General features: G+C 37.1%; 5 protein-coding genes across 5 annotated transcripts; 2 read left to right on the top strand and 3 right to left on the bottom strand.

The window, feature by feature from the left end:
- Positions 1-18: 18 nt before the first annotated feature.
- On the top strand, positions 19-2,023 carry SOCG_02659 (PAF family phospholipase A2). Its single transcript, XM_013161150.1, has one exon. The coding sequence runs from the start codon at positions 310-312 to the stop codon at positions 1,621-1,623; it is 1,314 nt and encodes a 437-aa protein (XP_013016604.1). The 5' UTR covers positions 19-309; the 3' UTR covers positions 1,624-2,023.
- SOCG_02658 (AGC/PKA protein kinase Pka1) lies at positions 1,849-4,302 on the bottom strand. The gene has a single exon (XM_013161149.1). The coding sequence runs from the start codon at positions 3,819-3,821 to the stop codon at positions 2,370-2,372; it is 1,452 nt and encodes a 483-aa protein (XP_013016603.1). The 5' UTR covers positions 3,822-4,302; the 3' UTR covers positions 1,849-2,369.
- SOCG_02657 (anaphase-promoting complex subunit Apc1) lies at positions 4,236-9,608 on the bottom strand. Its single transcript, XM_013161148.1, has one exon. The coding sequence runs from the start codon at positions 9,315-9,317 to the stop codon at positions 4,944-4,946; it is 4,374 nt and encodes a 1,457-aa protein (XP_013016602.1). The 5' UTR covers positions 9,318-9,608; the 3' UTR covers positions 4,236-4,943.
- A 583-nt stretch (positions 9,609-10,191) lies between these two features.
- SOCG_02656 (N alpha-acetylation like protein Nat2) lies at positions 10,192-11,260 on the top strand. Its single transcript, XM_013161147.1, has one exon. It carries the CDS (start codon positions 10,626-10,628, stop codon positions 11,115-11,117), a length of 492 nt encoding a protein of 163 aa, XP_013016601.1. The 5' UTR covers positions 10,192-10,625; the 3' UTR covers positions 11,118-11,260.
- On the bottom strand, positions 11,253-13,078 carry SOCG_02655 (chaperonin-containing T-complex delta subunit Cct4). Its single transcript, XM_013161146.1, has one exon. The coding sequence runs from the start codon at positions 13,009-13,011 to the stop codon at positions 11,428-11,430; it is 1,584 nt and encodes a 527-aa protein (XP_013016600.1). The 5' UTR covers positions 13,012-13,078; the 3' UTR covers positions 11,253-11,427.
- Positions 13,079-13,122: the final 44 nt, after the last annotated feature.

Below are 13,122 nucleotides of genomic sequence, written 5' to 3'. Positions count from 1 at the left end.
TTACTTGAGTCTTTGGAATGAATTATCAATGATTTTCCTACTCCTCTAAACACTGTAGGAAACATACCATTTCCAATATAAGTCCGTTTTGACAGTAGTTTGCCTTTTCAGCAACCAACTATTCAATTTGCATACATCTATGATTTAAAAATATTATCTTTTAGTTAATATTTATTTTTTTGGGTTTTTCGCGAGTTTCAGTGAACATACAATAAATAGAATTGGGCACTATTTTAGGACATTAGCTTTGGCTCACCACCCAAGAAATCTTTATTTGATTGTTGCTAATCACAGTTTCATAATTAAAACATGAAATTTTCAATTATACCTACTGCTGCCTTGCCCGAGTATGAGGGTCCATTACGTGTTGGTTCGGTGGTAATTGAAATGAGTGTTCCTAAAGAACTTCAATGGAAGTTGCCAAATATTGAACATGAATTAAAAACAGTCAAATTACGAATGTTTTACCCCATTTTCCCAACTGAAGATCTCAGGTCCCGAAAAGACGAGTTTTGGCTGCCCTTCAATGAAGGGATTCCACATATTGCAAAAGGATTCAAATGGTGGGTGATTCGTGCATGTGCAGCACAATTTTCAAAAACATCTTTACCTGTTTACGAGGGGACTGTGTTTCAGGATAACCAAAACACCAAGCTGCCTGTACTGTTATTTAGCCATGGACTTTTGGGTTCGAGGAACCTTTATTCCTCCTTATGTGGGAATATCTCTTCTTACGGAATCGTTGTTTTGGCTTTAGAACACCGTGACCAAACTGCTATAATATCGACTGTTCGTGATCCTAGTCACCCGGATGATAAAGGTTATCTTGTGCAGTATCGAGAAATCAAGGATTTTTACAGCAAGGAAACCATAGAACTACAAAAGGATAGATTAAGCTTTCGTGAAAGAGAAATCCAGCTTGCCGTGAAAATGATACGCACAATCAATGAATACGGTGTGCCTAGTCTTGACACAGCCTATTCTTGCTCTGGAAACCCCGACACCTGTAGACAGCTCTTTGAATCACTAAAAGGTCGTTTGAACACTTCAAAAGGAGAGCTTTTACTTTCAGGTCATTCTTTTGGCGCCGCCACTGCTGCATTTATAGCAAATTCATTAGCTCGTTCTCTGGATTGCAATAACCTACATCATGAAGAATATAAATGTGTGCTTTTGTATGACATTTGGATGCTGCCTGTACTCCAGATGAATATACAAAAAATAAAGTACCCTACTATGATGATCGTATCTTATGAATTTCGACACTGGGCTGATAATTATGATGCCTTAGAGAATTGGCTTTTGGATCGTAAGTCAGAATCAAAGGTTGATGAGGAAACTTCTTCTGACAAATTCGAAATTATACCAACTAAGAAACCATCGCACGTGTTCGTCTTAGATGGGACAGTCCATGCAAACCAAAGTGATTTACCAATTCTTTTACCAAGTATGATTTTTAAATTACTTAAAGGAAAAGTAAAAGCCGATCCTTATGAGGCTTTAATGATTAATGCACGTTCTTCTGTTCAATTTCTGCGGGAAAATGGGGTTCAACTTCAAGGGCAGAATGATCCTGACTGTTTGAAGTCGGAAGTCATTCCTGGATGGGTGAAAATCATCTAAATAATAACTTATTTTTTTATTTTATTTTGATTTTTTTGACTATAAGGTAAGGGATACCTTTAATTATTTAATCGACGTTGCTAATATTGTGGATGCCTCAAATTGATTTAAGAATTTTTTTACAAGGACCGCTAATGCTTCTTTGTATACTTAGCCGTCCTTAACTTATTCTTGGTTTGAAAAACAAGATCAATTTCATACGATATATTAATCTAATGTAAGTTTGAGAACTTAAAATCTCATTTTATTACTGTTCATGATATTAATAATGAGATAAATTAAAACGTTAGTTAATAATTTGAACAGGCAAAAATAAAAGCACATCAACTTTGCAGATATTACTTGCAAGTAGAAGGCATTTTTTATTAGGATTCATTGAAAGCAAGCTAAATAGTCACAGAAATCAAAACTGTAAAAGAGAAATAAGGGAAAAGACTTCACAATCATCAATAAACCTTTTCTTTTCTTTTTGTATAAAATGCATAACATATGGCATTTCTTTTTTATAATCCGTCCATAACCAATCATGAGACATAAACATGTTCACACGATGCCAAAATTAATAAATATTTATAGGACGAATTATTGAATCGGTAGCAATTATATAGAACCCAAAAAGCAATAAAGAACAATCAAAAAGGATTCCAAGATAACATACAAATCATAGTCATCATAATTCAAGGATTTATTCTTTTACGACTGCCAAAAATAGAATAAATATCAAATTTTCCAATTCATTTAGAGTCTTAAAAGTCTTGGAAAATATCAGAGAATTCTGGATTCTCATCGTTACCATAATTAGTAGGCCCAGTGGCATAAGCCTCAAATTGACTCGAATCACCCATGCCAGCACGGATTGGAGGTACATAAGGAACTTCAACTTTACGAGTCAAGATTTTATCCCAACTAATATCTCGGAACCAAGGATGCATAATGATATCCATACTTCCATCTTTTAAATTTCCATACCGATTCGTAATATCTCTTTGAAGAAGATGATCCATAAGGTCAATGCTAGCTTGGGAGAAATATTGGGGATAAGAAATGCTGCCTTCAAGAATGTTCTCATAAAGTTTCATAGGATTTTCCGAATAGAAAGGAGGATAACCAGCAAGCATTTCAAAGATGAAAATACCCAAAGACCACCAGTCAGCGGCTTTGTTATAGGGCTTCAAGGAAATAATTTCAGGAGCTAAGTAGTCGGGGGTTCCACATAAGGTGAAACAATTATTCGTAGAAACACGCTTTGCAAATCCGAAATCGACAATTTTTAAGTGTCCAAATCGATCAAGTAAAAGATTTTCAGGCTTTAAATCCCGATACACAATTTGGTTGTGATGCAAGTAATCTAGAGCTAATATAACTTCAGCAGCATAAAACTTTGCAACCTTTTCTGGGAAGCGATGGCATTTTCTAAGGAGAGAAAACAACTCACCTCCTTCTGCGAAATCCATGACCATAAATAAATTTTTAGCGTCTTGAAATGTTCCCCACAAAATGGTTATGAAAGGATGCTGAACTCTAGAAAGGATATACCGCTCATCGCAAGTGTGTTCCACTTGCTTCATGTCTACCACCTTCCGTTTTTCTAAAACTTTTATCGCATAGAACAACCGGTTGTGCTTGGATTGAACAAGATGTACTCTTCCGAACGAACCCGTACCTAAAGTTTGAAGAAAACCAAAGTCTTGGATTCCATAGCGACCTTTGGTTGAATGATCTGCAGGACGAATTCGCTTTCTTTGTAAATCAAGCAATTGCGTAAGTCGCGATTTCCGCATTTGACGGTCCCGAACGTTGTCAATGCTTTTGCCTGTATTTTTATATTGATTATTCTCGGTGCTCCGAGATGCGGCATCGCTGGATGAAGCGACAGATTTGTCTGTAAAATTAGAAGATGCTTGCTGTTCAGGTGTAGCAACCTCCTTTTGTTGCATGGATTGCATGGTCTCTACTTGAGGTCCCTCAGAAGTTGACGGTGCCGGCTGAGTCATAGTTGCTTCTTCTAATGCAGCAGGAATACCAGAAGTCCAAACATTATTTGAAGAACCTTTTTCCGCTGAAGATTGATCTTGCGATTCATCACTAGTTTGATTCTGAGCAGGGGAATCGGGTTTATCTTCTGGCTGTCGGTCCATATACCCGTCCACTTTGCTGTCCTGATCACTAGATGACGCCGGATAAGTTGCGGTTTGCATTACTAAGATAAAACGAAGTCGGTTTCCAACAGGCAAGAATTCCTATACGATATAATAAAATACAAGTGAAATTATGATACAACACAGTCACCAACAAAAATCTTTAGGCTTATTAGATAATGAAATAATCCAATAAACCAATCAGTACTGAAACTCGTCTATACTGTACTTCTTTTATCAGAAGGAAAACTCTACGTCTTCCACAATTTGCTTCTAATTATTTGAAAGTAATTTAATTTTGAAATCAGTAAATCGTCGCTTTTTCAGGTTAGAAAACAGTAACAACTTCAATGTACGTTTAAATCGAAGAAGCGCGTTAATTAGAAGACAAACAGGAATACCTGACGCTATATGTATGTTTCCTTCACAGTATTCGCTTCGTGCTTTCTATTTCGTCTGCAGATTCGCAGATAGAACACCACCACAAATAGTCTCTCTTCGGTTTATAAGATTGCGATTTTGGAGCTTGTGTTATGCTAAGGACAGGTGAACCACGGTGTTGTCATTCTTCAATATGCTTGAAGTCATTGATTGAGGAGGAATAATGTCTTCCGTCGTCTTCGTAATGTATGTCACGGAAAACTAGCGTAACACAGATACCTTAATTAACGATACTGTTAGACTCGCTAAAATAACAATTAAATTTAGTAAAATACAAGAAGGGCATAATATGATATTTCAATCATTTGAAAAGCTGGAAATTGGAAGAGAAGTGAAATCTTGTGGAAGACATTTAGCTTGTTTATATATATTTTTTATAGATATAATGCGTATAATTTTGTAGTTCCTCATAATATTATATAGAAAGGTACGAGAAACTTCATCGTATTCAGTAAATTCATGTGTTACAAAGGATGAGCCAAATTTATAACCACCGATTGTTTAATTGTTTTAGGAAGAAGTGCAACATTTATATGTCTAATTGTACACAGCTACGCAGTAGACAGACTCGGATTTTTGTAGATGTATCGTGGCTCCGTTCTATGGAGAGATATGCTGACACATATTTCTTTTCTGAAATTATTTAGAGTTAAATAAATGTCTAAAGATCTTTCATGTCCTGGATGCTATTACTTAAAAACATTCAGCAACCCAAACAACATTATTCATTCATAAAGGTCATTAATCATTTTTCGTATTAGAAACGGCATGCACGAGCTCCCAGACTCGAAGACTCAAATCTTCAACAAACTCACGAGACAAAAACGAGTATTGTCGGTTGTGAAACTTTTCTTTCAAGATTCCGCTCCAGCACGATTCGAAAAATTGTAACAATATTTGAACGCTTGTAAGCTGATCATTTGAAAGTTCGCTTAATGACATCGTAAGCGACAGTTTTGTAGAAAGTGCACTATTTGTTCGTGATTTCGATTGAGTCGCCTGATTCAATGCATTCTTTGGTCCTTCAAATAGGCTACTTGTTTTCACCAAGTCCCAGAGAGGGTTAGAAGATTTGTCAATTTGACTCAGAAAATTTGAAGATTCGTTTTTAGGATCTGTATCATCATAAGGTACTAATGTAAGAATTTGTGATTGTTGTAACAAATCGCGATAAGTAGTATTGGACTCGAGGTCCAAATCCAACTTCCAATGCTTTGAACTTAACGTCGTTATGGAGTGTATGTTATCTAAAGACGGTAAAAGCCCGGGTGCTTCGAAGTTTTCCACTGTACCATCCTTATGGCCTATTCTCATGGGGATCACACAAGGCTTCTTTGTTTCCTGATCCCTAGGAATTAAGCATCTCTCTTCAACAGCAAGGACCCAAAGGTTCCTAGAAGCTTGCAAATGTGAATGATTGTCCTGAGAGTTTTTTGGAAACTGGGGATATAAAGAGATTAATAATGCTGCAATTGCCAAATTACTATGAGACAGAGAATAGCGACCTTCTCCTAACGTTAATATTCCAAGAGCCATATGCGTAGCCATTTGAGCGCCATAGTTCGCAGGCTCAATTCTTCCATGCAATAATCGTAGTCTTTGTAGTGCTTCCAGATCGCAGTATCCTGCCATTACACATGCAACGGAAAGAGCAACTACGTGAGTACAACGAACGACAGTAACTGAGGTTACCCTTTCATCGTAAGTCTTTGCTGGTAAACGACAAAGTCGGATAAAATTATCCAAAAAGTTAAGAAGTATCTCTTTTGCTTTTAGATTCCCTGAACCGACAAAACGAAGCCCAAGTGAAAGACATATGCCACTTATTACATTATACAATAGTAGATCATCTGAGGATAATGTATTCTTTTCACGCAAATCAAATTGTGAAATCATTATTTCAGGTATTTGACTTTTCACCCATTCAAAATCTGCTTTAACTTCATCCCACATTATTAGGTTCTTTCCTAAAACTCGTAAAAGAATTATATCTGGTCGATAAAAGTCAAGTAGATATCTAGACTTGGGAATATCAATTTTTTTCGCAATCTCAATATCGTTGGTTTTTAGGTAAATCAAAACTAGTGCCATTATTGCTCCAGGGGATCCGGTTTCTAGAGACTGGAAAGCAGCTTGACTGGATATACCCATTTGCAGTCTTGAAACGAGCTTCAAATCTGCCATTCCCGGAAGATTTGAGCCTTTGCCAAGGTTTATTAAACCTAAAGCGAACCCTGCGGCGAGCTTATAGCCTTCATTTTTATATTGATTTTGCTCGGGTGTTAATATCTCCTCCATGGTAACTTCTGACATTCGTCTATGACAAGAGTTAAAAAAGAGTAGCCCAATCCCTAATATTCCCGCGGTCTGCGTCAAAGGCGAAATATTCAATTCGCTAGACCCCATCGGTAATAATGCCAATACATGCACACTTAACAATTTGGTTATTTTTGCATCCATGGTACCGAGATAGGATACCGACAATCCCAAAAGCAGCCCGATGCTTGTAATGTCGTGCTTACTAGTTAAGTAAATAAAGGAATGCCATGTAGCTAGTTCTTTCAAATGACCGTTAAGTCCTAAACCAAGCAAAAATCCAGCATGAAAAGGTGTAAGTGTAGTAGGCCTATTAAACATTATCCAGCTGGTATTAACTTCTTTAGACGACTGGGACACTGTAAGACCTTGAGAGACACCAGCGTGAAACTCAGGCCATTCTGTCAACGAAGATGTTATAAAGTCTTTGTCAGGATTAATCAATAAGGTACCAGGATGCAAATGAACCGTAAATTTGAACGGAAGGGGACTTATTCGTTCAGTAGGGAGAGGATTTTTAGTTCCATATGTTAACATGCCAGTGCCAATAGGTATTGCTAGACTTCTAATGCATATTGACTGAGCTAGTTTCTGTTGCATAGTGACTGAACTAAGATCAATATCAAATTGATCAGTCATAACGCTTATTTGTTTGGAGTAACATAACAATTGTTCAACCTCTGCTAATCGACGGTCCTGACGAAAAATCATATCAGCATAAGGCTGTTTAGTATGGGTATTTATCGAATCATTAAGCGTGAAATCGGTTACAGAATTAGTCAGAACTCTAATATCCTTGTTCTCTTCCGTCGAGGTAGATAAAAACCAATTTGATTTTTTGGGATGTAAAAAGCTATCAACATCCAAACGGTTAACCATTTGCAGTTCTTCGCTACCCCAATATCCTGGGAAGTCATAAGCACATGTATCCAATATAGTGTATAAAATGGAGGCAATACCTGAAGGATATCTTTCAATCCGTTGCCTTGTTATACCAAGACGCACCATCTCTTCAACAAAATTATGCAATGACATTTCATTATTAAATAAGCAATCAAAAAGCTGAAAGAAAGCATAACTTTGGGGGAATAGGGAATAACATGAAGATGGTAAGCCATATATCTCAGGACTGTAGGAAATTGAAATTTTCTGATGATAAAAACATTCAATCATCCATTTGTATATTGATGGTAATTCACTTGGTTCTTGGATTTGTAAATGCAACGATATCGGTTGAACTTTACAAATGTCAGAGATATCAAGTTCATAATACTCAGCAAAGCGACTCCAACCCATCAGATAACTTAATTGATATAAGAAGGAGGTCAGATAATCTTTCCTAGGTTTCGAAGTAACGTCTAATCTCAGCTCCTCAGATATGAAATGTAGTGACAAACTAATCAACGGGAGGAACTGTTTAAAAGAAGAATAATCAAATTCTGAGGAAAGAAACATGGCGATCTTTAACTCTTTTTTAAAACTTATTGAAGATGGAAAATAGATCACCTCTTCCAGAGTATCAGTTGTTTCGGGATATTCTCGGACAGACGAAAAGAAGAAAAAACATGCTAAGACTGCTGAAAAAAAAGCTTCATCGTCATTTAGTTTATACGTAAATAAAGAAAACAAGTAGCCCGTATAAAAGATTTCATATTCACGCAGCGGTAAAATATGGCGTAAGACAGTAAATGACCAGTTAACAAGACTGTTGGATACGCTTCGATCTATAGAAAGGTATCTCTGCCTTCCTTTTGTATCTGTCAAATAGAGAGAGGCGCCACGAACAGAGAAATTAGTAAATGTTCCTTCTATGGTAAGTGAAGGCGACATGGGAGATTCCAGAGTAACCTTTCCTTTAGCAGAAAGTACCACAATTTTCTGAAGATGTTTAGATTTTAACGCTGCGATATTGGTGGAATGAAGTTGCAAAGAATCAAGAAAATAAGGAGGCTTTCCTTGTACGAGACGGAAAATCATCATATAAGCCTTTTGTAGTTCTTTCACGAGAGAGAATATGACAAGAACTCCATTTACAATTATGGAATCGAAAGAACTCACAGTGCTCATGGGAAATGACTCAATATGTGAAAAAACGGAAGAGTATACAAAGCCTTCCTCTTCAAATTTATTAAACATGGAATCATTGGCCGAGTAGTACAAAGATTCTGAACGTGTAATTTCTGACAGCCTGTCCTTTGAAAGGACACTAGATCTCCGTTTCCCCCGAGATCTTTGACTAACAGTATGTGCATTTGTATCCGAAAACCTGCTTCTCCAAAATGAAAGTCTCTTCTCTTTGTCATTATGGGTAACGACGATATCGTTCACAATATAGACAATGGTATCATGGGCCGAAAGCTTCTTCTTTCCTTCGACGCGGATCAGGCTTAACTCGTCTAGGGGCCCGTTCAAACAAAATATGCGTGGCCAACCATCATTTTTATCTTCGCTATCAGCATAGAGACGTTCCAAATAGATACCCTTTGGAGAAGACCAAGCACTTTTCGTGGAAAATGGAATATTCACAATATACGTGTCGTTATTTTGATCATTGACATAATAAATGTATCCAATATCATCCAAAATAACTACAATTGCCTTTCTATTCTTATCAAATGTTGTGATTAATGCCGCTCGCACTTGTTGGCTGTCCAGGCTATAGTCAAACGTTCGATTGATATGATCATTAACATAGTAATGTACTGAACTTCCCTTTATTTCAATTCGTTCTGTTTCATGCAAATCAAGGATTGAAGCAGACGCGGTCTCATCGATAATCTCAGTTTTTAACTCCAGCATTCTTCGTCAAAACCAATTGAAATCCAATTAAATCTTTAAAAAATGCACATTTCCTTTACGAAGAGGATTTGATGACAGTCAAACAGTGGAAAATCAATCGTTTGTGAATAGTGTAAACAAACAACCAACCACGCTGCTATCGTAAAATGATCCTATTTTTCCAATCCGAACCGTTTCTTATATACTGATTTCTTTTCCAATTAAATTTCGTTTTTGGTTTTACCTAGTTTCTTTCCACTCTATGGTAAATCGCAATTTTGTTTTTGACAGAATTCTCCTTACATTGGTGCCTGTTTATCCTCGCAACGAGATGCTGCGCAATATGGTAGAATTTCATAAATGAGCTTGGGGAACCAGGAATTAAACATAAATATATAAAAGAAAAACAATATAACTAACTATTTGAAAAAGAAAAAGTAGATTAAAAACTCTGCTTTTGTGTAATACATATTCGTAGCTGACATTCATAATATGACCCATTGTTCAATCAAGTAGGAGTTGCTTTGTAATTGTAATATCAAAATACTTTCAGTATACGTTTCTTCTTTTCTGGGACCTCTAGGTTCTCTTGCTTTTAGATCATACTATGTTACAAAAGTTCACTGTTTGTCATCTAAAACACTCTGCTCTAGGAAAGAAACAGCAAAGTGTTTTATCGTTTCCTTATGGATTCTTCATACGGACTTCATTTATAAAGTCCAAGGTTTTTCTTAACACGGAGAAGTAAAAGGAGTTTTAAAAGAAGAAGAATATTCACTTAGTAGAAAAATAAATTAAACAGTCTTCACTCTACTCTTAACTTATCCTATTCTTGTTTCCATATTGTTTATGTATGCTCTTTGTTACCCAGTTATGCAAAATCGTACAACTAACTTTTTTTACGATCTATACATCATATCGATCTGCCTACTCTAAGCAACCTTGCAGGCAGTCTAGCAGTACCAATAATAAGGACACTGAAGACGCAGGATTTTTTCTGTTTTTGGATTTCTTCAATTACTATTTTTAAAATATTTTTCAAAGAATTTTTGCTTCCCGGTTTCTCTGAAAAATTCCCAAGTAAAACACTTCTTGTAAGATTCCTCTCATATACGTAAGACTTCTGTATCTTTAATAAAGACATCGCAACATGTCCGTATTTCGAAGGATATAAGCTAAGATGACTTATTTATCTAATACGAAATAGAAAGGCAATTATTACATCGATATCACTTTAGCTTATTGTTTTTTTAAAATAAGTTTTTTTTTTTTTTTTCATCTAATTTGAATTTTTCACTGAGAGGCTTTATTTTCCAATTCAACGTATTCATGAGCAGCAACAACTTTTGGCGAAGTTTCCGTCTTTCCAGATTCTCATGGGTTAAAAACCCAATCCTTCCCTTATATACTTCTCCTATGCGTCGTTCAATGGCTTCAGCTTCACCGACTGGACGTTTAAGTCTCAGCCAGCGTGTCAAGGATCTTACGAAAAAGTATGGTTGGTGGGCTCTGGGAGTATATTTAGGCATTTCCGCCATCGACTTTGGACTTTCGTTTGCTCTTGTTCGCACTTTGGGTACGGAAAAGATCGGTTATATTGAACAATCGGTCGTGGGAAGTCTCCGGAGACTATTGAATATGGAATCTTCTGATATACCCTCCTCTGACGAGCCTCAAACATATCATTCTAGCATTTGGACGGAAATAGCCGTTGCGTATGGAATACATAAAGCTTTGATCGTGGCTCGTTTACCCATCACAGCTGCCATTGTCCCTCCTCTGGTCAAGCGATTCCGAGGCAGGAATTTGCGTCTACGATAAATTGATTGAAACGATAATCCCACAAAAACTGCTTAGTAATTTCCGTAATTTCTAAAAGATAGAACAAGAATAGCATGAATCTAAATAACAAGTACCTTTTTGTCATACGCCTCCAAAGCATACTGTAACAACCCTGCTTTCACAACCTTTAATCAGAATGATATTATTTCTGTTCTATTTACAGTTAATCGGTTATAAAAATGCATACTCTATTTAAGCTGAACGAATACTACAAACACCATCATATTTGTGAAGCTTCTTACCAAAACACCATTTTATATTAAAAGTAAGCAACAATGACAAATACAAGCTAACGAGCCAATGTTATATCATCAATCTTCATGATCATCTTTGTCGTCTCAGCAGCCAGCTGAATAGAGCTAATATTAACAAGGACGGGCTGTAAGACCTTCTCTTCTAAAATGTCTGTAACAACTCCCTTTCGAACATTGATACCAGCAGTTTTCTCACCATTTGCATGACGACTGCGAAGTTCTGTGACGACTTGGATAGCACTTAAACCAGCATTTTCAGCGAGGGTAACGGGGATGATTTCTAAAGCTTCAGAAAATGCACGGAAGCAAAGAGCCTCTCGACCTTCTAATGTACGAGCCACATCTAAAAGGTGCTGAGCTGCTTCAATTTCAGGGGAACCACCACCAGGAATCAAAGCTCTCTGTTTAACGAGACAACGAATAACGCATAAAGCATCATGAAGAGAACGCTCGGCTTCTTCTAGAGTAAGAAGGTTTGCACCTCTGCAAAGAACCGACACGGTTTTACCAGCGTTTTTGACACCCATAAACTTGACAATCTTCTCACCAGATGAAGAAGCTTCTTCTACTAAATCAGCATGGCCTAGTTTATCTTCAGTGAAGGACTCAATATCGGCAATAGGTTTGCAGCCAGTGGATTTGCAAATAAATTCTACTTCATCACGTTCAATGTCCTTAATAACCATAATCTTAAGCTTGGCCAAGAAATGAAGAGCGAGATCATTAACAGCATCACGAAGAATGGATTTCTGAATGAGAATGACGTTGGCTCCAGACTTCTTAATTTTCTTGCACATGTTAAGTAAGTATTGACGTTCTTCTTTCAAAATCTTATCCATTTGACGATAATCATTAACAACAATCTGGTTTTCCATATCGGGCTTGGGCGGGGAAAGCTGGAACTGGACGAGAGCGATGTTTGCCTTTTCCATGCGGGATGGTCCACCAGCCGTTTTTACAGCAGTTTGTGTCAAAGCAAGACCAGGAATCAATTCGGTATCATCAATGATACCACCAAGCTTCTTTACAATACGAATATCCTTCAAATCAACATTTGTTGCGATGCGAGGATCAATGACCTTCAAGACAGCATCTACAGCAATAGGAGCAAGCAAAGAACTGTACTGAGAAACAATTTTAGAGTTCAAAGAAGTGGTAGCAGCACGTAAAAGTGATTCTCTATCTGATAATTCGATATTAAGAGAGTTTTTTGTCATACATTCAACAGTAACTTCTGCGGCACGTTGGAAAGATTCAGCAATTACAGTAGGGTGAATACCCTTCTTTAAAAGCTTCTCTGCACAACCAAGCATAGATCCTGCTAAAACCACAACACTAGTAGTACCATCTCCTGCCTCTACATCTTGAGCTGCACTCAGATCAACAAGCATCTTGGCTGCCGGATGAAGCACTGATAAATGTTTTAAAATCGTAGCACCGTCGTTAGTTAACACAACCTCCCCTTTTCCTGTCTGAATCATTTTATCCATGCCTCTAGGTCCTAAACTCGTACGAATAGCATCTGCAACGGAGCGCGCAGCAGTAATGTTCGACAAGCGAACTTCCTGAGGCTTTTCTCGGTCTTGAAATGCCACTTGAGTCGTTGCAGCTTTCGACATTGTTGTTCGTTTAGGAAAGGCAGAATTGAGCTGTTTCTACAAAGAAGGTCTAAGCTGCAAAATAGCGAATTCATAAAAGTATGCAAATATGTATTACCAAAACGTTTTATG

Source organism: Schizosaccharomyces octosporus (assembly GCF_000150505.1).
Source record: "Schizosaccharomyces octosporus yFS286 unplaced genomic scaffold supercont6.1, whole genome shotgun sequence".
Classification (NCBI taxonomy): domain Eukaryota; kingdom Fungi; phylum Ascomycota; class Schizosaccharomycetes; order Schizosaccharomycetales; family Schizosaccharomycetaceae; genus Schizosaccharomyces; species Schizosaccharomyces octosporus.
Note: the sequence above shows the minus strand (reverse complement) of the source record. Positions and strands in the feature narration are given on the sequence as shown.

Bases quoted from the DNA above. Each gene is read 5' to 3' on its own strand.
- SOCG_02659 (XM_013161150.1), top strand. From the start codon at position 310: ATGAAATTTTCAATTATACCTACTGCTGCCTTGCCCGAGTATGAGGGT.
- SOCG_02658 (XM_013161149.1), bottom strand. From the start codon at position 3,821: ATGCAAACCGCAACTTATCCGGCGTCATCTAGTGATCAGGACAGCAAA.
- SOCG_02657 (XM_013161148.1), bottom strand. From the start codon at position 9,317: ATGCTGGAGTTAAAAACTGAGATTATCGATGAGACCGCGTCTGCTTCA.
- SOCG_02656 (XM_013161147.1), top strand. From the start codon at position 10,626: ATGAGCAGCAACAACTTTTGGCGAAGTTTCCGTCTTTCCAGATTCTCA.
- SOCG_02655 (XM_013161146.1), bottom strand. From the start codon at position 13,011: ATGTCGAAAGCTGCAACGACTCAAGTGGCATTTCAAGACCGAGAAAAG.